At 44.2% G+C, this 23,916-nt stretch overlaps 5 protein-coding genes across 6 annotated transcripts in view; 2 read left to right on the top strand and 3 right to left on the bottom strand.

Moving 5' to 3' along the window:
- Positions 1–1,090: 1,090 nt before the first annotated feature.
- noa1 (nitric oxide associated 1) lies at positions 1,091–7,887 on the bottom strand. Of its 2 annotated transcripts, none has more exons than XM_062425853.1 (9): positions 7,640–7,887; positions 5,493–6,575; positions 4,794–4,958; positions 4,280–4,396; positions 3,935–4,026; positions 3,483–3,614; positions 2,733–2,849; positions 2,277–2,394; positions 1,091–1,897 (listed from the first exon to the last, which is right to left on the bottom strand). In XM_062425853.1, the coding sequence occupies exons 1-9, from the start codon at positions 7,857–7,859 to the stop codon at positions 1,656–1,658; spliced, it is 2,286 nt and encodes a 761-aa protein (XP_062281837.1). In that variant the 5' UTR covers positions 7,860–7,887; the 3' UTR covers positions 1,091–1,655. The 2 variants fall into 2 exon arrangements, with proteins under 2 accessions (XP_062281837.1, XP_062281838.1); XM_062425854.1 differs by lacking the exon at positions 1,091–1,897 and adding an exon at positions 2,061–2,159 and having other exon boundaries at positions 2,206–2,394.
- Positions 7,888–8,385: 498 nt separating this feature from the next.
- Positions 8,386–11,599, top strand: LOC133986079 (protein NipSnap homolog 3A-like). Its single transcript, XM_062425856.1, has 6 exons — positions 8,386–8,465; positions 10,256–10,463; positions 10,556–10,717; positions 10,814–10,963; positions 11,091–11,177; positions 11,283–11,599. The coding sequence occupies exons 1-6, from the start codon at positions 8,403–8,405 to the stop codon at positions 11,357–11,359; spliced, it is 747 nt and encodes a 248-aa protein (XP_062281840.1). The 5' UTR covers positions 8,386–8,402; the 3' UTR covers positions 11,360–11,599.
- A 725-nt stretch (positions 11,600–12,324) lies between these two features.
- On the bottom strand, positions 12,325–13,767 carry LOC133986360 (polysialoglycoprotein-like). The gene is made up of 2 exons (XM_062426183.1): positions 13,738–13,767; positions 12,325–13,575 (listed from the first exon to the last, which is right to left on the bottom strand). The coding sequence occupies exons 1-2, from the start codon at positions 13,765–13,767 to the stop codon at positions 12,325–12,327; spliced, it is 1,281 nt and encodes a 426-aa protein (XP_062282167.1).
- Positions 13,768–15,892: 2,125 nt separating this feature from the next.
- nipsnap3a (nipsnap homolog 3A (C. elegans)) lies at positions 15,893–19,570 on the top strand. Its single transcript, XM_062425855.1, has 6 exons — positions 15,893–16,015; positions 17,362–17,569; positions 17,662–17,823; positions 17,954–18,103; positions 18,201–18,287; positions 19,326–19,570. The coding sequence occupies exons 1-6, from the start codon at positions 15,944–15,946 to the stop codon at positions 19,400–19,402; spliced, it is 756 nt and encodes a 251-aa protein (XP_062281839.1). The 5' UTR covers positions 15,893–15,943; the 3' UTR covers positions 19,403–19,570.
- Positions 19,571–21,904: 2,334 nt separating this feature from the next.
- The window catches only part of abca1b (ATP-binding cassette, sub-family A (ABC1), member 1B), a 58,405-nt gene continuing 56,393 nt past the window's right edge, over positions 21,905–23,916 (bottom strand). The window contains 4 exon segments of the mRNA XM_062425850.1: positions 21,905–22,169; positions 22,433–22,676; positions 23,059–23,151; positions 23,530–23,633. Of these exon segments, the coding sequence (XP_062281834.1) occupies positions 22,035–22,169; positions 22,433–22,676; positions 23,059–23,151; positions 23,530–23,633 (576 nt within the window). The 3' untranslated portion in view covers positions 21,905–22,034.

Raw genomic sequence — 23,916 nt, 5'->3', positions numbered from 1 at the left:
AGCCACGCCCTAATGCATACCCTGCTTTATCGTCACATATAAAATCAGGGAGGCCAAAATGTCCCAAATGAACATCATACTGCATTGAAGAAGGCTTTAAACTAGCGATTGAGACCATAAACACATTTTGAAAACGTTTACTGAGGTTAGAAATCAAGTGAGAAGTTGGTGAATTCTCCATTGACTTGTATAGAGACGGAAGTCCTTTTGACACCAAAACGGTCGCCCCCTGGTGGCCTTTTGATAGAATGCAGTTTTAAGTTACTTCCTGGTTGGCATCATTTCAGAGGACCGGAACTCCCCACCTGGTTAAAACATGTAAATGTTTCCTGGTCTCCATGGTAACCCAGAGTAAATGTAATATTTAGAACAATTGTATTCCATTAGCTTTATTTAATATAAAGTTATAATGTAAGATCATGCCAAACTAGTTGATATGGTGTTTTATTGACAATTTACTGTTTTTAAGCAAGTTGAATTATTTGGTACAAAGTTTTTATGGTTACACCACTTAGACATTTTTGCCATAATCCTCTAATATATTCTCTCTAAATGGATTAAAAGCAGAAATTTGATGCTGAGTCCACAAAAAAAGAATGTGTGAAGTTATTCATACGTTTATTTTATCTATAACAGACTCAGAGAGCAGCGGCTAACGTTAGCGGCTCCTCTCCTCTGAGACAGAGACAGTGTTGTTGTTTGGTACTGAAATCCTCTGTAGCCGACTGTTACCCGTCATCACCCCCCCCCCCCCCTCCCCCCCTCCCCCCCCCTTACAGCTGGGTTTATAATGTTTCTGGCAATCAACAATGACATCATTCTAATGTCAACAATGACATCATTCTAATGTCAACAATGACATCATTCTAATGTCAACAATGACATCATTCTAATGTCAACAATGACATCATTCTGGAAAATAAATAAACAACTGATTGTAACTAGTGTTTCCTGGTTGTTTGTGGCTCCGGTTTGAACCTTCGTATCCATAGCAACCGATAGTTACACAAGCAGCATTTTATGTTTATTTGATACTTCTTAATTCAACTTTAATATAAACAGACTTCTATAATTATTGAGTTCACACTGATTTCATTTTATACAATAAAGTTTATTAATAAATTGTAATATATCCATTATTACATCTCTTAACCAGGGTTCATGTTTATATTCTGTACAGAAACATTATCGGCCAATAGATCGATATCAGCCAGATCCCATAATGTTCATATCAGAGCTTCCTGTTTGCTTCAGTGCCAAAAAATATTTCTTAAAGTTTAAAGTATAAAAAAGAAAAAGCTGTTTCAGAGACGCTGCGTCAACACACAGACGCTCGTCCACAGTAACGAGTCTTAAATACGACGGAGACATCAGGTGATCACTTCCTGTTTGGACAGAAAGAGAGGACAGACGGAGGACAGACGGAGGACAGACAGACGGAGGACAGACAGAGGGAGGACAGACAGACGGAGGACAGACGGAGGACCGACAGACGGAGGACAGACGGAGGACAGACAGATGGAGGACAGACGGAGGACAGACGGAGGACAGACGGAGGACAGATGGAGGACAGACGGAGGACAGACAGACGGAGGACAGACAGACGGAGGACAGACAGACGGAGGACAGACGGACGGAGAACAGGACCAGGAGGATCATTTCTTCTTCTTCTTCTTCTTCACCTGCAGTCTCTCGGCCCCGTTGGCAGACATCCCGTCCTCCAGTCGTCCCGCCGGCTTCACGGTTTTGTAGGCGGCAGATTTTGGGATCCGTTGTCCCTTCAGAGACACGATGTGAGGAAGCAGCGGCGGCGTCCTCACACTGTAACCTGCTGCCTCCGGACCGTGAACCCTCAGCAGCAGCTGGTCTCCCTCCACCCCCGTCACTGCCACCCAACCTGGAGACAGAGACACACCTGTCCTTACACCTGTCCTCACTGAGACATACCTGTCCTTACACCTGTTCTTACACCTGTCCTTACTGAGACACACCTGTCCATCACACCTGTCCTTACACCTGTTCTTACACCTGTCCATCACACCTGTCCTTACTGAGACACACCTGTCCATCACACCTGTCCTTACTGAGACACACCTGTCCATCACACCTGTCCTTACTGAGACACACCTGTCCTTACACCTGTCCTCACTGAGACACACCTGTCCATCACACCTGTCCTCACTGAGACACACCTGTCCATCACACCTGTCCTTACTGAGACACACCTGTCCTCAGACGTACACATGTTTCAGACGATGACATCATCTCATTGTTACCTGCAGATGACAGTGTGATGTCAGCAGCGGCCTCCAGGTGACCTCGACCCTCCAGCTTGAAGTCCTGAGGAAGCAGCGATGGAAACTCCTTCATCCTCTCCGACCCTCCGAGAGGAACCTGAACACACCACAGCATCAGAGTCACAAGTTCAAACAGTCACGTGATCAAACAGTCACATGATCAAACAGTCACATGATCAAACAGTCACGTGATCAAACAGTCACGTGATCAAACAGTCACATGATCAAACAGTCACATGATCAAACAGTCACGTGATCAAACAGTCACGTGATCAAACAGTCACGTGATCAAACAGTCACGTGATCAAACAGTCACGTGATCAAACAGTCACGTGATCAAACAGTCACATGATCAAACAGTCACATGATCAAACAGTCACGTGATCAAACAGTCACGTGATCGAACAGTCACGTGACCTCAGAGCGCCGTCTCACCCCCAGCAGAACGTCTCCTGCGTGTTTCTCGTAGACGGCGTCGGCTTTTTCCAAACTGGTGACGTGAACCGGAACCCGACCGGAGGCCACGACCGAAAACCAGCAGGACTGCTCCCCCTGATACATGATCAATAACACACGATCAATAACACACGATCAATAACACATGATCAGTAACACACGATCAATAACACACGATCAATAACACACGATCAGTAACACACGATCAATAACACACGATCAGTAACACACGATCAATAACACACGATCAATAACACATGATCAGTAACACACGATCAATAACACACGATCAGTAACACACGATCAATAACACACGATCAGTAACACACGATCAATAACACACGATCAATAACACACGATCAGTAACACACGATCAATAACACACGATCAATAATAGATAATCAATAACAGATAATCAATAACACACGATCAATAACACACGATCAATAATAGATAATCAATAACACACGATCAATAACACACGATCAATAATAGATAATCAATAACACACGATCAATAACACACGATCAATAATAGATAATCAATAACACACGATCAATAACACACGATCAATAACACACGATCAATAACAGATTGTCAATAAACTCAGATTAACAGAGTGAAATTATGGCAGCTGATTGCTGATATTGATCAGCTGATATAGCTGATATATTGATCAGCTGATATAGCTGATTGATCAGCTGATATAGCTGATATATTGATCGGTACCTGCAGGTAATCGATGCGGGCCACAGCTCCCACTAACAAACTGGTTTCGGGCTTCAGGACGAAGGTTCTGGGGACGATGGCGTGAGTCGGAACCACTGACTTCACTTCCTGTTCACTGAGGAGGCCGAGCAGCTGAGAGAGGATGATGATGATGAAGGTGGAGTACTCTGTGTCTGTATATGTGTATGTGTGTGTGTATGTGTGTGTATGTGTGTGTGTGTATTATTGTCTGTGTGTGTGTGTGTGTGTGTGTGTGTATTATTGTGTGTGTGTGTGTATGTGTGTATTATTGTGTGTGTGTGTGTGTGTGTGTGTGTGTGTGTGTGTGTGTGTATGTGTGTATGTGTGTATGTGCGTGTATGTGTGTGTGTGTGTGTGTGTGTGTGTGTGTGTGTGTGTGTGTGTGTGTGTGTGTGTGTGTGTATATGTGTGTGTGTGTGTGTGTGTCTCACATCGTGCTCCTTCATGATTCCCGGTGTATCAAACAGCCAATGAGCATCCTTCAGCTCGTTGTAGGTGAACTCAACAGGTGACCTGCTGGGAGCTGACATCACAAAGAGATCAAAGGTCAGAATCAGACACATTAGATCTGTAACTATTGATTATTTTATTGATTAAGTGATCGATCGGTCAATAAAACATGAAAACGGAAGAATGTCCAAACATTGATGATCAGTTTCATATCAGAGTGATCAATAACGCTGCTCTGATGTCACACACCCCTAGTCCAATCACAGTCCCTCAGTGCTCTGATGTCACACAGCCCTCGTCCAATCACAGTCCCTCAGTGCTCTCACCTGACGGGGTCCTCGTGTCTCCGTCCTCGTCGTCTCCAAAAGACAAACGATCAACGTCAAACTCAATCTCATCACTTCTGATGGAGGATTCAGTCTGGAAGGTTCTGCCCACCCGACCTACACACACACACACATACACACACACACACACACACACACATAACACACACACACATACATACACACACACACATAACACACACACACAAATACACACACACACACAGAGACAGTGAGGTTTAGATCACCTGATCATACAGTAGGTACCCCCCCCCCCCCCACACACACACACCTACCCACTAGGTACCCCTGCCCCCCCCACACACACTTACCCACTAGGTACCCCCCCCCCACCTACCCACTAGGTACCCCTGCCCCCCCCCCACTTACCCACTAGGTACCCCCCCCCCCACCTACCCACTAGGTACCCCTGCCCCCCCCCCCCCACTTACCCACTAGGTACCCCTGCCCCCCCCCCTACCTACCCACTAGGTACCCCCCCCCCCCTACCTACCCACTAGGTACCCCTGCCTGCTGAGCTGCTGCAGCCTCTTCAGCTCCTCCGGCTGCAGCTCTTCCTCCGTCTGCTGCGACGCTTCGTTCAGACGTTCCTGCCGCCGGAACATCCGCTGAGGAGTCGGGTTGATGATCGGAAACTTCAGCAGGTTCAGAGTCGTCCCTGAACGCACCACGAGAGACACACACACACACACTCAGTCAGAGGGGATTACACACATATATACACACACACATATATACACACACATATACACACACACTCAGTCAGAGGGGATTACACACACATATATACACACACACACACACACACATATATACATATATACACACTCACACACACACACACACACACACACACACACATATACACACACACACTCACACACACACACTCACACACACACACACACATACATATATATATATACACACACACACACACACATATACACACACACACACTCAGTCAGAGGGGATTACACACATATATATATACACACATATACACACACACACACACACACACATACATATATATATATACACACACATATACACACACACACACACACACACATATACACACACACACACTCAGTCAGAGGGGATTACACACATATATATATATACACACACACACACACACACACACACACACACTCACACACACACACACACACACACACACACTCACCAGGCCAGGGGGAGATAGTAGCCTTGCTGATGACGTCAGGTGATTTAGTTTTACAGTAGTCAGAAAGCAGCAACGTGTTGAACAGAGTAGATTTTCCTGCGTTGGCGCTTCCCACCAGGTAAACATCACCTTTATACTTCCAGCTTCTCTGCAGGCTGGAGATCAGACCCTCGATACCGAAGCCCGTCTTAGCGCTGATCAGGTGCACGTCGCTCACCTGCTCTCCGAACCCGGCGTCCCGGCAGTACCGGGTCAGCTGACGTTTGATCCGCTGCAGGTAGTTGGGCGAGTCGGCCGGCAGCAGGTCGATCTTGTTGCCGAGGACGACCACGTGTTTGTTGGAGCCCACCAGCTCCGGCAGGTCCGGGACGATGGAGTCTGGGACGTCCAGCAGGTCCACGATGAGCAGCACCAGAGCCTTCAGGGGCCGGACCTGCCGCACCACGGCCCGGTACTGGTCGTGAGACAGCTGCAGGTTGAGCGCCCTCTGGTGGTGAGTCAGCAGGTAGCAGCGCTGGCAGGTGGAGCTGCTCAGACGCTGCTCCTGCTGCAGAACCTTGTACTTCTCACTGGGCAGGTAACCCGGGACCGCCGGAGCGGTGCAGTGCAGGACGGCACCGCAGCCGGAGCAGCAGGTATCACTCACCTGTTCATCCACATCTGGAGTCCCAAAGATCTTGTGCTCGCCCTTCTTCACCTTCCTCTTCCTCTGAGACTTCACCAGGCCCGAGTCCAGCGGGAAGTCCACGTCATCAAACTGGATGTAAGAGTCCGGAGAAGAGTCCTGTTGATGCTGCAGCCCCCCCAGAACCTGCAGCTGGCGCTCCAGAGACCTGAGCTGCTTCACTGGAGAGATCTGATCAGGGTTCTGCTGCTGGAGGATCTGCTGCTGCTGGAGGAGGATCTGTTCAGGGATCTGATGAGGGTTCTGATGAGGGTTCTGCTGCTGCTGCTGAGGGATCTGTTGCTGGAAGATCTGCTGTTGTTCAGGGTTCTGATGGAGGATCTGCTGCTGCTGGAGGATCTGCTGCTGCTGCTGTTCAGGGTTCTGGTGCAGAGCCGGGTCTTTGCCCTCCTGGTCGTCTGGATCAGAACCAACAGAGAACAGAGCTTCAGAAGGAGCAAACAGCTGATCAGAGTTTTTGGGTTTATTGAGATCAACTTTATTTGATTTTGCAGCAAAAATAAAGTTTTATTTGCTTTTTGAGTAAAATGATTGAATGTAAACAGTAAAGAGTCTGACTTCAGAGTTCATGCTGAACATGAAGCAGAACATCAAATAAAACACTGAACTGAGACTTTAATCTAGTTTCATGTCCATGTTTGTTTCTTTAACTCATTCAGGAAGTTTAATCATGTTTGTTTCTGTCCTGAATCCTTCAGTTTGTATTAATTATTGATCCTGTGTTATTTTATGAAGGTGTCTCTTCTACCGTGAAGTTAGTTTCAGGTTGGTTTTCATTGTGTTTCTATCTCAGTGTGAAGTTAATCACTGGTTCTGCTGTGTGAGACCAGACACAGACACACACACACACACACACACACACACACACACACACACACACACACACACACAGTAACTACAGTTATTAACCCTTTAACAACTAGCAGCTCTAATAACATTATAACAGCTGAGACGTGAGAACCAGGAGGATCTGATGCTGTTTATTTAATGTATCGAGATGCTCATCAGACCAGAGATGCACAACTATTACACACTATACACACTATACACACACTATACACACTATACACACACTATACACACACTATACACACAATACACACACTATACACACACTATACACACTATACACACACATTATACACACTATACACACACTATACACACACTATACACACACTATACACACACTATATACACACTATACACACTATACACACACTATACACACACTATACACACACTATACACACTATACACACACATTATACACACTATACACACTATACACACACACACACACACACACACACACACTATACACACTATACACACACTATACACACACTATACACACCATACACACTATACACACTATACACACACAACCCTAGTTAGAAATATCCAACCTGAAACTAACTTCACCAGGTGTCTCTAGTCCACCTGTCCGGCTCAGACTCACCTGAACAGTCCAGGAACACGAACTGTTCCTCCAGGTTCGGGTCCACTGTGCAGCTCCGGGATGCTCCGGTTCTGGTTCTGGTGCTGAGCAGCCGGCAGGGTTGTGATGGTAGACCCGGTGCTCCCGGTGCTGTGAGCCGTGGACCGGAGAACCGGGGACCGGGGAGCCAGACACCTGTCCCCGCGGCCCTGCGGAGCGACACCTGGACCAGTTTCCACATGTTGACTCACCTTGGAGCTCCACGCGCACCAAACATCACACCGTCTGGTAAGCCTTTGTGGAAGTGACGTAAAACGCGTCAGCTGTTGTTCCGCTACAAAAAGAAACAAATGTATATAAATATATATTTAAATCTTAATTGCACGCGGACGTTTCTCAGGATCAATAAATCAAAAGTTTAATAATAATAAAAAGTTTAATTCCTGAAAAAGGAACGATTTAAACGTCATGACGTCACAGCTGTCTGCAGTCTGAGAGGAGACAGGAAGTCTTACTCTGCTGATTATTCCTGAACCAGAAACAGAAACAATGACGTCATCCTGAACATTAAACTGACATTAAATCTGTAAGTGGAGACGTCACATCCAATATAAACACGTGTTCTTTAACATTAAAGCAGATGCAGGGTTTTTTGGCTGTATCAGATTGGTTGCCATGGTAATTAGATTTCTCTGTGTGGAGTGAGAGCTCTTCGTTATAGAGGATCTTTGTCTGACTGATAACTTCATCGCTGTTTCTCTTTTCTGTCATTTTACTTTGAAACATGTTGAAGTTGAGGAGCTCCTGCCTGAGATCAGCTGCTGTCCTGTTCTCACCTGCTGCTCAGGTGAGTCTCTGTGACGTCACACTCTGACAAATGTTCAAACAACCAAACATGAACCAGCTGATCAGACTGCAGCAGGTCTGACACACACTGACACCTGCTTGTTTACTGCAGCTCAAACATTAACAAACACTTTTAGTTTGTTATAAACATCAAACTGTGAAAGTCTGGCAGACTCTCAGAGATCCTCTCAACGTTAAAACTACAAACTCTGATTTAAATTCTCAAGTTTAAAAAGTTAGATGTTGATATTTGGATCGAGGTCAGTGAAAAGGTCAAAACATGAAGTATTAAATTAACCAGCACACACACACACACACACAAACACACACACACACACACACACACACACACACTCACACACACACACACACACACACTCACACACACACACACACACACTCACACACACACACACACACACTCACTCACACACACACACACACACACACACTCACACACACACACAAACACACTCAACCTTGAATCTCCTATGAGACTCCACATGCTTTCATTTCAATAAATGATCCATGTAACAGTGTTTTATAATTTAATGATTAGATAAATATAAATGTAATCTGTTCCAGTTACTGATGAAAATGTTGCTGATTATAAAGGAAGTTACATCTGAAGTTTCACCTTTAAGATTTAACATGTTACTGAATACATATATTAATGTTTTTAATTCTTTGAAATCAATATTATTTGTTATATTTAGTAAATAAATCATGAGGTGGGCTTATTAGGAGTCACAGCACCAATTAAACTCACTTTATTCATCAGATATATTTATTTTATATTCCAACATCTACATAAACTAAATGTTTATAAGAAATGATCTCCCTTATTAATCATGTCAGTATCCATGAAGGATACTCACACATACTCAAGGGAGGAAGGAAGGGAAGGAGGTAGGGAAGAAGGAATGAAGGAAGGAAGGAAGGAAGGAAGGAAGGAAGGAAGGAAGGAAGGAAGGAAGGAAGGAAGGAAGGAAGGAAGGAAGGACAGATGGAGGGAACATTTACACTAACAGATGAAAACATTGGTTAGAACATTAGAAAAGTCATCAAATGTAATAAGTTACATTACTTTGATGAAGTCATTGAAATAGTTACATTACTTATTACATTATAAATAGAGTAACTAGTAATCTGTAATCTATTACATTTCCATAGTAACCTTCACAAACCTGGTTTTAATACTTTTACTTGTAATTGAGTATTTTTACTTTGCTGTATTTGTACTTTTACTGCAGTAAAGTATCTGATTACTTCTTCCTCTCATACAGCAGATAATAACTTAACATTCAGTCTGCATGGTCATAACTCATCAGCTGCACTGACTGATTGTGTCCAGCAGGTGGCAGCAAGAACCATCAGGGCATAAATAAAGGAAAGGAAAATAATATTCTTCTTTCCTTATGTTTTATATTGTTCTTATTGTTCTTCTTATTATTATTATTGTTAGTAGTTGTAGTAATAGTAATAATAGTAAAACTTAAAAGAAGAACAAATATGAAGATAATAACATATTTATTCAGCTTTAAGATGCTCAACATGTTTGCTCAGCTTTAAAAGTTCATTAAACTTTTTATTCTCTAAAAAACTTTACTTTAATCTTTGTCTGCTTATAATTTTACAACCTCTGTATTATTAATATATTATTAATGTTTATTTAACTGTATGTTGAGCATCTTTAAGCTGAATAAATCTGTTCTTCATCATGTGAGGAGCAGCTGCTGGTTCGTCTGTTAACAGTCAGAGTGAGACCTCCTCTCTTCCTCCTCTCTGCAGCCTCGTGCGCGCCTCTCTACTGGCTCCCAGCAGCAACATTCAACCTTCTACGAGTTCCGCACCTACTGCATCCGTCCGGACCAGAACGCCGCCTTCCTCAAACTGACCAATGAGAAGATCCACCTGCGCACCGCCCACTCTGAGCTGATTGGCTACTGGAGCGTGGAGTATGGCGGCCTGAACCAGGTGTTCCATATATGGAAGTATGGTGAGGAGATTCTTCTTCTTCTGTCTCAGAGTCACAAACTTGTTCTTCTTCTGTGGTTTAAAGTGTGACTGAGCTGCTCCTCTGCTCCTCAGACAGTTACGCCAAGCGGGCAGCGGTCCGGGCAGCTCTGGCTCAGGACCCCACCTGGCTCTCAGACTACAGCTCCAAGGCGATGCCGATGCTGACTAGTCAGTACAACCAGGTCACCTACCTGGTTCCCTGGAGCCACCTGAAGAAGCCTCCACAGGAGGGAGGTAAGCCCCGCCCCCTGGAACACTGCAGCCAATCACTGTGTGACACCTGCTGAGTGTTTCAGGTGTTTCAGGTGTGACACCTGCTGTGTGTTTCAGGTGTGTACGAGCTGATCACCCTCCAGATGCGTCCTGGCGGTCCGGCGGTTTGGGGCGAAGCGTTCCACGCTGCCGTCAGCGCTCGTGATGCTCCGGGTTACGGAAAGCTGGTGGGAGCGTTCCACAATGAGTTCGGCCCGCTGAACAGAGGTACACTGTAAAAAATAACTCTGGAGGCCTCTGGATGTTCACCTGTCTGCACTGAATGTTAACAGGTGTGTGTGTGTGTGTGTGTGTGTGTGTGTGTGTGTGTGTGTGTGTGTGTGTGTGTGTGTAGTTCACTCTCTCTGGTGGTTCGAGAGCGCCGACCGACGAGCTGAACTTCGGCGTAAAGCTCACACCGATCCCAGAGTCGTCGCTGCAGGTGAGACTCTACTGGAGCAGTGGAGATAAAATACTAATATATTAATAAAACATCTCGATCAATAATCAATGATAACAATACTGATTGTCTCTGTGTGTCTCTCAGTCAGAAACAGCGTCAACTATCTGGACCATCAGGAGAATAAACTCATGTTTCCGTGCTCCTTCTCTCCACTGAAGTGACTTCCTGTCCTGCCGTCTCCATGGCAACAGACACAAACATGAGCCTGAAACCTTCTGTAGGAGCCCGAACACAGCGAGGATCAATCAGTCTTAATGTTACTGCTGCTTAAAGATGAGTCTTATTTCTGCTGCTTAATAAAACCTGAAGAATAAAAGTGACTCATGTTGGATCACACTAAATATCATCACAGCTGTTTATTTTTATTATTCAAGATAATTATAATAAACATGATCACAGTATTACAGGCTGCTCGTCTTTGTGTTTATATGGCAGATGTTCAGCAGGAAGGGTTCACTGCTGGGAACACTGGGAATACTGGGAATTTACTGACTTCGTACCATTATTCACTTAGTTTTGAGGTCATTTAAATAAATCATGATTTTCTTGCTTTAACCTTGTTGTGTCACTTACTGTTAAAGTCCAGTCAGTGTGGTTCAGGAAGTAGAGCAGGAAGTAGAGAAGGTCGTCCACCAATCGTCCATCTGTTCTTGAACAAAATACTGAACTCCAGTTTACTCCCAGTGTGTGAATGAGGCATGTAGTGTAGAAGAGCTCCGACTGGTCAAATAGAGATCAGCACTCTATAGTCCATTTAGCATTGCGTGGACCTGGTGGAGGCGCTGGGAGGAGAATGATAGAATGATGGGTGAAGGAGGGTTCCAGGTTCTTATCTGTTCTTCATAGCAGCGTCATTAGTGCTTAAACAGCTGCTGTAACTAACCACATGAAGACTAAAGGTGAGTTACTTTAGTGTTTGGTTAGGCAGATAAACGAGGCGCTCCTGTTTGCCTTTGTTACAGCCAGTGTGTTAGTGTTAGTGTTACTGCTCTCCTTTGGTTTAGTACTGAGACCCCATCAGAGGGGTTTTAAGGTGAGGTGTTAAAATTTGCAGACTACTATAGGATTGATATTAGTGACAAAAGGCTCAAGTTAAGGAAGCAGTTAAGTCCATTTTATAGTCTAACTATGAGATGGAGGTTTTGCCTGGTAAAGTGGGAGGAGTTGCTGAGGCTGCTGGTTCGTCTTCACCAGCGGGAGGAGTTGCTGAGGCTGCTGGTTCGTCTTCACCAACGGGAGGAGTTGCTGAGGCTGCTGGTTCGTCTTCACCAACGGGAGGAGTTGCTGAGGCTGCTGGTTCGTCTTCACCAACGGGAGGAGTTGCTGAGGCTGCTGGTTCGTCTTCACCAGTGGGAGGAGTTGCTGAGGCTGCTGGTTCGTCTTCACCAACGGGAGGAGTTGCTGAGGCTGCTGGTTCGTCTTCACCAACGGGAGGAGTTGCTGAGGCTGCTGGTTCATCTTCACCAGTGGGAGGAGTTGCTGAGGCTGCTGGTTCGTCTTCACCAACGGGAGGAGTTGCTGAGGCTGCTGGTTCGTCTTCACCAGTGGGAGGAGTTGCTGGTTCATCTTCACCAGTGGGAGGAGTTGCTGAGGCTGCTGGGTCGTCTTCACCAGCGGGAGGAGTTGCTGGTTCGCATTCACCAGCGGGAGGAGTTGCTGAGGCTGCTGGTTCGCATTCACCAGCGGGAGGAGTTGCTGAGGCTGCTGGTTCATCTTCACCAGCAGGAGGAGTTGCTGGTTCATCTTCACCAGTGGGAGGAGTTGCTGAGGCTGCTGGTTCGTCTTCACCAGCGGGAGGAGTTGCTGGTTCGCATTCACCAGCGGGAGGAGTTGCTGAGGCTGCTGGTTCGTCTTCACCAGCGGGAGGAGTTGCTGGTTCATCTTCACCAGTGGGAGGAGTTGCTGAGGCTGCTGGTTCGTCTTCACCAACGGGAGGAGTTGCTGAGGCTGCTGGTTTGTCTTCACCAGCGGGAGGAGTTGCTGAGGCTGCTGGTTCGTCTTCACCAACGGGAGGAGTTGCTGAGGCTGCTGGTTCGTCTTCACCAGTGGGAGGAGTTGCTGAGGCTGCTGGTTTGTCTTCACCAACAGGAGGAGTTGCTGAGGCTGCTGCTTCGTTTTCACCAGCAGGAGGAGTTGCTGGTTCGCATTCACCAGCGGGAGGAGTTGCTGAGGCTGCTGGTTCGTCTTCACCAGTGGGAGGAGTTGCTGTTTTGTCTTCAACAGGAGGAGGAGTTGCTGGTTCGTTTTCACCAGCGGGAGGAGTTGCTGGTTCGTCTTCAACAGGAGGAGTTGCTGGTTCGTCTTCACCAACAGGAGGAGTTGCTGCTGTTGCAAATGGAGCATGAGAAGCTGAAGCAGAGACTTGAAGTTGAGAAATCTGAGAAAATGAGATCTGAAGTTGACAGAGAATTATCTCTGAGGAGTGAAACTAACAGCCAGGATCAATGTCGAGCTTTAAACACTTGATCAGAGAGGATCAGCTGAGCCTGGAGGTTTCTTCAGGTGTTTGCTCCTCTTCACATTTTAACCTGGTTGGTACCTGCGTCTGATGCCTGATGCTGATCAACATGTTGCAGTGTGTGTTAACTGAGAGATTCAGGAGGCTGATTCAGCTTGTTATGGTTCAGTGGCAGCTGTTATTAAAGCCTATGAGATGCCAGGAAGGTAGAAAGGAGGATAAACTGTCTTATCTTCAGTTTTCACAGGATGTAATTAATACTTTTAATCATCTCTGAAGTTTGAACACGTGCAGATTTGTGTGATCTTGTGGTTTTGGAACAATTAAAAAATACTTTTTCTAACTGTACTGCTGCAAATATAACAGAGCAACAGCTGGTGAGATTAATATTAATATGACTCTCCTGGTTTAGGGGTAGTATGGTTGCTTTAGATATACTTCATCCTGGGGAGCAGAGTAGCTTCCTGTTGATGAGGCTTTAGTTGCTTTTCATATCTAGTGTGTTGGTTTGGCTGTTGGGACTCAGCAAGAAGTTCATGACACTGTCGTGATTTTTGCCCCCCCCCCCCCCCCTTTGTGATTTTAATTAATTAATTAATTTTTTATTTTCATTAGTTTTATTTTTCTGATCTTTTTATTTTATTTTATTTTACTTGTATGCGTCACTGTTGCCCCCCCCCCCCCCCCTTTTTCTATTTTTTTATTTTTATTTTTTTATTCTTTTACTTTTTTATTACTGTCTATGTATTGGTCATTGTCTTCTTGTGTCTTACTTGATGTAATTTAAATTGAAAATTCTCAAATATAAAGTGTTAAAAAGAAGTCCTTGTTCCAGTCTTTAGAGGCTCGGGTGTGTTTGATTCATTCATCCTGACGTCTGTTCTCCTTTTCTCAGAGGAGACTGATTCTGGAGATTCAGTAGTTCTGATTGGTTGTTTTGTCTCCACTTCACAGGCTGCATCTCTTTATCCATCAGGGTGAAAAGAGTCCAGAATCCAGTCTCTGTTAGTAGTAATGGACCTGATGAGTTCCCAGAGGGCCGCACCAGTAAAACCATTAAATAATAAACAATATGTATTATAACTTTCTATAATAAACCTTCTATTTACAGTCTGAGATGTCTGAAGAACAATGATGTTTCAGTGTTTTCAGTTGACATTATGAACTGATGGTGGGAAAACTCATTTGACCCGTTTTTACATTTGAGAGAAAAAACAACAATTTAAAATTTGCTGATTTGTCCTCATTTGACTCAGAATATACAAAAATGGAAATATTTCAACTCTCTAAAAATAGTTTTTGTGCAGCTGATAAACATTTATTCAAAGATTTTAAAAAAAAAAACCCAAACATTAAAAATACATTGAAAGTTTGCTCTCTGTTATAAAGTGTGATTTTTTTCTCTATCAACAGAAAGTGTAAACAGTTCATATTTCCAGCACAGAGTCAATATTATTTATAATATAACATCATTTATATGTAAAGGGACTAAACAAAGGATATATATACAGTTCACATGAATATAAATCATCTCTATTCTGTAATCTGTGTCCACTTCCTGGCAACCTGCAGTGATTGATCAGATCTGATCAGCTGCAGCTAATCAATCAATAACAAAGACTGAATGACTCGAGGGGAGGATGCTCTGCTAGGAGCCAAAATAAGAGACTCAGGATTTCTTTAAAAATGTCTTCTGGATGAGTGAAGAAGCATCAATGAAGAGATTTAAAAGTTTTAATCTTACCTGTAAACTGAAATCACCTGAGGAAGTGACGTAAAACGCGTCGGTTGTTTGTTTCTCTAAATCAACAGAACATATTTTATCATCTTATTGATTGAAATCGCGCGAGGTCGTTTACAGGATCAATAAATCAAAAGTTTAATAACAATAAAAAGTTTAATTCAGGAAAACGGAACGATTTAAACGTAATGACGTCACATCTTTCTGCAGTCTGAGAGGAGACACGAAGTCTCACTCTGCTGATTATTCCTGAACCAGAAACAGAAACAATGATGTCATCCTGAACATTAAACTAAAACACTAACATATAAAGTGTGTGTCTGTAGATCTGATATGTGATATATAAATGATCTCTTGTAAATGTTCGTCACCATTAAAGCTGATTAAGTTTTTATGGCTGTATCTAATCGGTTGCCATGGTAACAGCGCGGACATTTCGAGTTGGATTTCTCTGTGTGGAGTGAGAGCTCGTCCTCTCAGAGGATCTCTGGCTGACTGATAACCTCCTCCCTACTTCTTCTCTTTTCTGTCATTTTACTTTGAAACATGTTGAAGTTGAGGAGCTCGTGCGTGAGATCAGCTGCTGCCCTGCTCTCACCTGCTGCTGCTGCTGCTCAGGTGAGTCTCACTCTGACAAACATTCAAACAACCAAACATTCAAACACTAACTAACTGACATGCTGCTCAGACTGCAGCAGGCCTGAATCACACTGATGCAACAAATATGTAGAGTTCAGTTACTGCAGCAAACAAACATCCTGTTTTAGTTTCAGTGTCTCATCACAGTCTGTTCAAAACTAGAAAACATTAAAAACATTAAAACTACAAAACTACAAAAACTACAGAAACACTCTGATTTATTTCCTTGAGTTTGAAAAGTTTCTTTTTGATCTTTGGACTCAGTGAAAAGGTCAAAACCTGAAGTTTAAAATTAACCAGCAGAGAAAAACCTGCAGAGACCAGTTCACCTGAACGCCTCACACACACACACACACACACACACACACACACACACACACACACACACACACACACACACACACACACACACACATACACATACACACACACACACACACACACACACACACACACAGACACAGACACAGACACAGACACAGACACACACACACACACACACACATACACATACACACACACACACACACACACACACACAGACACAGACACACACACACACACACAGACACACACACACACACACACACACACAGACAGACACACACACAACCTTGTATCTCCAGTGGTTTCCAACCTTTTTGTGTTTTGACGTCTAACATAAAGCAGTGTGTAGTCAGATGTCTATGAGTTGTTAACAGCTCCTCTAAACTTCTCACATGCTTTCATTTCAATTAATGTTCAAATGATCCAATATTTCATTTAACTACATCGCTCATAATACTGCAGTACTTTTACTGTAATACTGCATACTACATCACTATAATACTGCAGTAAAGTATCTGAGTACTTCTTCCAGCTCTGTTATAACAGTAGATAAGAAGTTCATGGTTCATGGTCACTTATTGATCAGCTGCACTGATTGATTGTGTCCAGCAGGTGGCAGCAAGACCCTGAACATCAGAGCATAAAGCCAATATTCATCTTTCCTTTCCTCATTAATTAATATTATTATGATTATGATTATTATTATTTTATAAAAAATAAATTATTCTGATTATTATTTAATCGGCTGAATTCTTGTATAAACTCCACATTTCAAACAGTTGTAAACATGTTATTGAGCAGAAAGAGTTTATTCTGGATGAAGGAAACATCTGAACTTTCAGTTGAAACAGTTAAAATGTGATTTAAATCCAAAACATCAAACTAATGAATGAAGTTCAAGATGTATTAATGTTAAAGATGCTCGTCATGCGAGGAGCAGCTGCTGGTTCGTCTGTTAACAGTCAGAGTGAGACCTCCTCTCTGCCTCCTCTCTGCAGCCTCGTGCGCGCCTCTCTACTGGCTCCCAGCAGCAACATTCAACCTTCTACGAGTTCCGCACCTACTGCATCCGTCCGGACCAGAACGCCGCCTTCCTCAAACTGACCAATGAGAAGATCCACCTGCGCACCGCCCACTCTGAGCTGATTGGCTACTGGAGCGTGGAGTATGGCGGCCTGAACCAGGTGTTCCATATATGGAAGTATGGTGAGGAGATTCTTCTTCTTCTGTCTCAGAGTCACAAACTTGTTCTTCTTCTGTGGTTTAAAGTGTGACTGAGCTGCTCCTCTGCTCCTCAGACAGTTACGCCAAGCGGGCAGCGGTCCGGGCAGCTCTGGCTCAGGACCCCACCTGGCTCTCAGACTACATCTCCAAGGCGATGCCGATGCTGACTAGTCAGTACAATGAGGTCACCTACCTGGTTCCCTGGAGCCACCTGAAGAAGCCTCCACAGGAGGGAGGTAAGCCCCGCCCCCTGGAGCACTGCAGCCAATCACTGTGTGACACCTGCTGAGTGTTTCAGGTGTTTCAGGTGTGACACCTGCTGAGTGTTTCAGGTGTTTCAGGTGTGACACCTGCTGTGTGTTTCAGGTGTGTACGAGCTGATCACCCTCCAGATGCGTCCTGGCGGTCCGGCGGTTTGGGGCGAAGCGTTCCACGCTGCCGTCAGCGCTCGTGATGCTCCGGGTTACGGAAAGTTGGTGGGAGCGTTCCACAATGAGTTCGGCCCGCTGAACAGAGGTACACTGTAAAAAATAACTCTGGAGGCCGATGTTCACCTGTCTGCACTGAATGTTAACAGGTGTGTGTGTGTGTGTGTGTGTGTGTGTGTGTGTAGTTCACTCTCTCTGGTGGTTCGAGAGCGCCGACCAACGCGCTGAACTTCGACATAAATCTCACACTGATCCCAGAGTCGTCGCTGCAGGTGAGACTCCTCCTTTAAGTTTTTTTTTGGCATAGAAGCCTTTATTTAGCAGTAACAACACACTTTACCACAGTAAAGTGTGTTGTTAACCACCCTGCCAAATGTGAATGATTAAAAAAATCGCCAAATATATGAAATTAGGCTTCAAAGTTGTGTAATAGTCTGCCTATTTCTCTACTTCCAAACGCTGTGGGCGTTCCCGCCGAGTCAGCTGAAGCCCCGCCCCCTGCCGAGTGTCACCTGTCAATCAAAGTCACCACCTCTACCATCTATCTGACGTTAGGTCTGAGAGCTTTCTGCTGCTAGCTCAGCTGCTAGCTCGGCGGCTAACTCAGCTGCTAACTCTGCGGCTAACTCAGCGGCTAGCTCGGCGGCTAACTCAGCTAACTGGCTACCTGTAGACTAGTAGTAGTGTGCGCTGAATATATTTATACCTCTACAGCAGCAGGGCGGGTTTATCTATTTAATGTGTTTAGAAGAAAATGTCTGAATTCAATTAACACAGTCTTTAAGTTGAACTGAGACAGAAACACGAGGTCTGAAATTCATAACTTTATTAAATGAACTTTGAGCTCAACATTAAAATATAAAATCTAGTTTCATGTCTGTTTATTTCATCTTTGCTGTTTGTTTTCATCACTGAATCAAAGTGAATATGGGAACGTTTCATTTTTGTCGGCATAATTGTTAATTATAGTGAGTTTGCTCCACAGACAGTAATAATAATAATGACTTTATTATTATTATTATTATTATTATTATTATTATTATTATTATAGCATTCTTATACAGTAATAACACAAACAGACTGCAGCTCCAAACATTAACATCAGATTATCATCGTATATAATCAGAGTTCACATCAATAACTGAGACTAGTTGATCTGAACCAGCTCAGTTTATCTGTTCACATGTTTGAGATGCTTCAAAGAAAGACTGAAGAAAATAACACAATAAAAACATCTGAAATCAATCAATAATCAATGATTGATCAATAATCATTGTTAATAACACTGGTCGTCTCTGTGTGTCTCTCAGTCAGAAACAGCGTCGACCATCTGGACCATCAGGAGAATAAACTCATGTTTCCGTGCTCCTTCTCTCCGCTGAAGTAACTTCCTGTCCTGCTGTCTCCATGGCAACAGACACAAACCTCAAGCCTTAAACACGTAGAAGTCCTCGTCTAAACTTTACTGATGTACATTTAGATTGTTGCTGCTGTTTACATGAACGGTCTGTTCCTGTCTGCTGGATTTAATTCTGCTGTTTAATAAAACCTGAAGAAGAAAAGTCTGAAATGTTCAAGTTTGTTTGTTTCTGAACAAAAACTGTAAACGTTACGTTTCTATTATAGACTATTTATATGAATATATCAGTAGATATTAATATATAAACACACGTTTATACTCAAAAGCCTTTCAAGTAGTAAGAAGTATTATAGTGATGTAGTATGCAGTATTACAGTAAAAGTACTGCAGTATTATAGTGATGTAGTATGCAGTATTACAGTAAAAGTACTGCAGTATTATAGTGATGTAGTATGCAGTATTACAGTAAAAGTACTGCAGTATTATAGTGATGTAGTATGCAGTATTACAGTAAAAGTACTGCAGTATTATGAGTGATGTAGTATGCAGTATTACAGTAAAAGTACTGCAGTATTATGAGTGATGTAGTATGCAGTATTACAGTAAAAGTACTGCAGTATTACGGTGATGTAGTATGCAGTATTACAGTAAAAGTACTGCAGTATTATGAGTGATGTAGTATGCAGTATTACAGTAAAAGTACTGCAGTATTATGAGCGATGTAGTATGCAGTATTACAGTAAAAGTACTGCAGTATTATAGTGATGTAGTATGCAGTATTACAGTAAAAGTACTGCAGTATTATAGTGATGTAGTATGCAGTATTACAGTAAAAGTACTGCAGTATTATGAGTGATGTAGTATGCAGTATTACAGTAAAAGTACTGCAGTATTATAGTGATGTAGTATGCAGTATTACAGTAAAAGTACTGCAGTATTATAGTGATGTAGTATGCAGTATTACAGTAAAAGTACTGGGTTAGGGTTAGTGAAGGATTTAGTGCCATCTAGTGGTGAGTTTTCAGACTGCAGCTGAATAACAGATGAGACGGTAGAGATTTGGTTCATTTTAATGTTCAGGACCAGTAACAGTTTTCTTCCCATCAGCCTTTTCTGTCACATTTAAAACTGATAATCAATAAACATTTTCCAGTTGATCAGTAAAAACAATCAATAACATCATCAATACATCATCAATAACATCATCAATAACATCATCAGAGGATTTCAGTGCAAACAAACTGATCTGATGAACACGTAAAGTGCTGAAGACGTCTGAGCATCACCTGCAGCTCCACCAGCAGCCGATCAATCGGGACGAATCATTGATCGATCGATCGGGAGGAATCACTGATCGGGAGGAGTCATTGATCGATCGGGAGGAATCATTGATCGGGAGGAATCATTGATCGATCGGGATGAATCACAGATCGATCGGGACGAATCACTGATCGGGAGGAGTCATTGATCGATCGATCGATCGGGAGGAATCACTGATCGATCGGGACGAATCATTGATCGGGAGGAATCACTGATCGGGAGGAGTCATTGATCGATCGATCGGGAGGAGTCATTGATCGATCGGGAGGAATCATTGATCGGGAGGAATCACTGATCGATCGGGAGGAATCACTGATCGATCAGGAGGAATCACTGATCGATCGGGAGGAATCATTGATCAGGAGGAATCACTGATCGATCGGGAGGAATCATTGATCAGGAGGAATCACTGATCGATCGGGAGGAATCACTGATCGATCGGGAGGAATCATTGATCAGGAGGAATCACTGATCGATCGGGAGGAATCACTGATCGATCGGGAGGAATCATTGATCGGGAGGAATCACTGATCGATCAGGAGGAATCATTGATCGATCAGGAGGAATCACTGATCGATCAGGAGGAATCATTGATCGATCAGTCTAACACTGTTGTGCTTAGAGAAGCTGCTGAGGTATTTTATCGCTCAGACACCAAAACAACAAATCTGCTTTTTATCTTTTCTTAAAAAAACTATAAAATCAGTCAGTCGAGCGCTTTGATTGGCTGTTTAACACTACAGGAAATGGTGATGTCACTTCCTGTTTCAGCTACACTTATAAATAAAACGGACAAAATAAAAACGGAATCAAACGTTTTTTTTAAAAAAAAAGGGATTTTTGCAGTCGAGCCCTCGGCCGTTGAAATGATTCTTCACAAAACAAACAGACTGAATGTTTCCGCTCGGATGACATCATCAAACTAAGCGAGGCGCCTCTCGGATGACATCATCAAACTAAGCGAGGCGCCGCTCGGATGACATCATCAAACTAAGAGTGGCGCCTCTCGGATGACATCATCAAACTAAGCGTAAAGCCGCTCGGATGACATCATCAAACTAAGCGAAGCACCGCTCGGATGACATCATCAAACTAAGCGTGGCGCCACTCGGATGACATCATCAAACTAAGCGAGGCACCGCTCGGATGACATCATCAAACTAAGCGTGGCGCCACTCGGAGGCGCCGCTGCAGGAAACACGACGGCTGTTATTCAAGTTTTGAACAGTCAGTGTGGGGGGGGGCAGCTGGCGAGCAGTGCGGCGCCTCCACAGGAAATCGTTTGCATTGACTGGCATCAGGCGTCAGCTGACACCGCTCGCCACGGTGAGTCACATGATCACATGACGCTCTCTCTGCACGCAGCCTGACCCGAGCTCAGCGCCGGAACCTCGATGGAAACATCTTTCCTCCTCACGGACGCGTCTTTGAGGTGATAGTCGTCACTCTGGTCCTTAGCGAAGTTCACAAACACCTGAAACACACACACACACACACACACACACACACACACACACACACACACACACGCCCCATTAGATCCAGTTTCATTTGTTATTCACAAGTATAACGTGTGTACCTGGTCCAGTGTGTGTATCTGGTCGTGTGTGTGTGTGTGTGTGTGTACCTGGTCCAGTATGTGTGTGTGTGTGTGTGTGTGTACCTGGTCCAGTGTGTGTATGTGTGTGTGTGTGTGTGTGTGTGTGTGTGTGTGTGTGTGTGTGTGTGTGTGTGTACCTGGTCCAGTGTGGTCTGGGTCACAGAGTAATCTTCTATCCTGAGTGTTTCTTTGTTCTTGGAGAGGATGGAGAAGATGTGAGCGAGTGAGGTGAGAGATGAAGGCAGCTGGTACTGCAGCATGTTGCGATGCTTCTCCTTCAGCGTGCTGCCGCTCAGCTCGCTCTCTATGAACTTCATGACAGGAAGCAGGTCTGGGTCCGGACCCGCTACCCTCAGGATGATGGTGTACCCGTCCCCAAACCTGCACACATATACAGGCTTTACTACAGTATAAACGCTTTACTACAGTATACACACTTTACGTCAGTATACACGCTTTACTACAGTATACACACTTTACTACAGTATAAATGCTTTACGACAGTATACACACTTTACTACAGTATACACACTTTACTACAGTATACACACTTTACTACAGTATACACACTTTACTACAGTATACACACTTTACTACACGTTAAAAACATGTGAACAGCTGCAGGATGATCAATAATGAGGTGTTTGTGTGTGTACGTGTATTTGTATGTGGGTGTATGTGTGTGTGTGTGTGTGTGTGTATGTGTGTATATGTGTGTATATGTGTGTATGTGTGTATATGTATATGTGTGTGTTAGTGTTACCTGTTCTTCAGGTGTTGAACGCTGCCCAAACATCTGAACCGTCCGTTCACCATGATCGCCATCCTGGTACACAGAGCCTCACACTCCTCCATACTGAGGACACACAGAGACACACACTTAATACACACTCACACTGTCTGTCCTCAGGTGTGTCTGTCCTCAGGTGTGTCCTACCTGTGTGAGGACACTATCTAACATGTCTCAGGTGTGTCCTACCTGTGTGAGGTGAGGACACTAACATGTCTCAGGTGTGTCCTACCTGTGTGAGGAGGCTATCTAACATGTCTCAGGTGTGTCCTACCTGTGTGAGGTGAGGACACTAACATGTCTCAGGTGTGTCCTACCTGTGTGAGGTGAGGACACTAACATGTCTCAGGTGTGTCCTACCTGTGTGAGGTGAGGACACTAACATGTCTCAGGTGTGTCCTACCTGTGTGAGGACGTATCTAACATGTCTCAGGTGTGTCCTACCTGTGTGAGGTGAGGACGACCGAGCGTCCCTCCTTGATGACGCTGTGGATGCAGTTCCAGAGGGCTCTGCGGGCTTTGGGGTCCATGCCAGTCGTGGGTTCGTCCTGTAACGAGGAGGACAGCGAGGGACAGGTGAGCCCACAGGTGAAACAGGAAGCAGAGAGAGAAGGTGAGGAGCAGGAGGAGGAGCACCATCCTCTCTTCTTCTGTGGTGCTTGAACCCTGTCTTCTTCTTCTTCTTCTGTTGTTGTTGTTGTTAAACTGAGCAGCAGCTGATTTTAATCTGCTGTTACACAACCCCCCCCCTCACCCCCAGCTGCTCTCTGATTGGCTGACAGGGCTCTGATGCTGTTGTGTAACTTTAAACTCAAACTGCACATTTAAATC

This window comes from Scomber scombrus, chromosome 9, assembly GCF_963691925.1.
Source record: "Scomber scombrus chromosome 9, fScoSco1.1, whole genome shotgun sequence".
In the NCBI taxonomy this organism is placed as follows: Eukaryota; Metazoa; Chordata; class Actinopteri; order Scombriformes; family Scombridae; genus Scomber; species Scomber scombrus.
The sequence above is the reverse complement of the archived record's forward strand: the minus strand, read 5'-3'. Positions and strand labels throughout refer to the sequence as shown.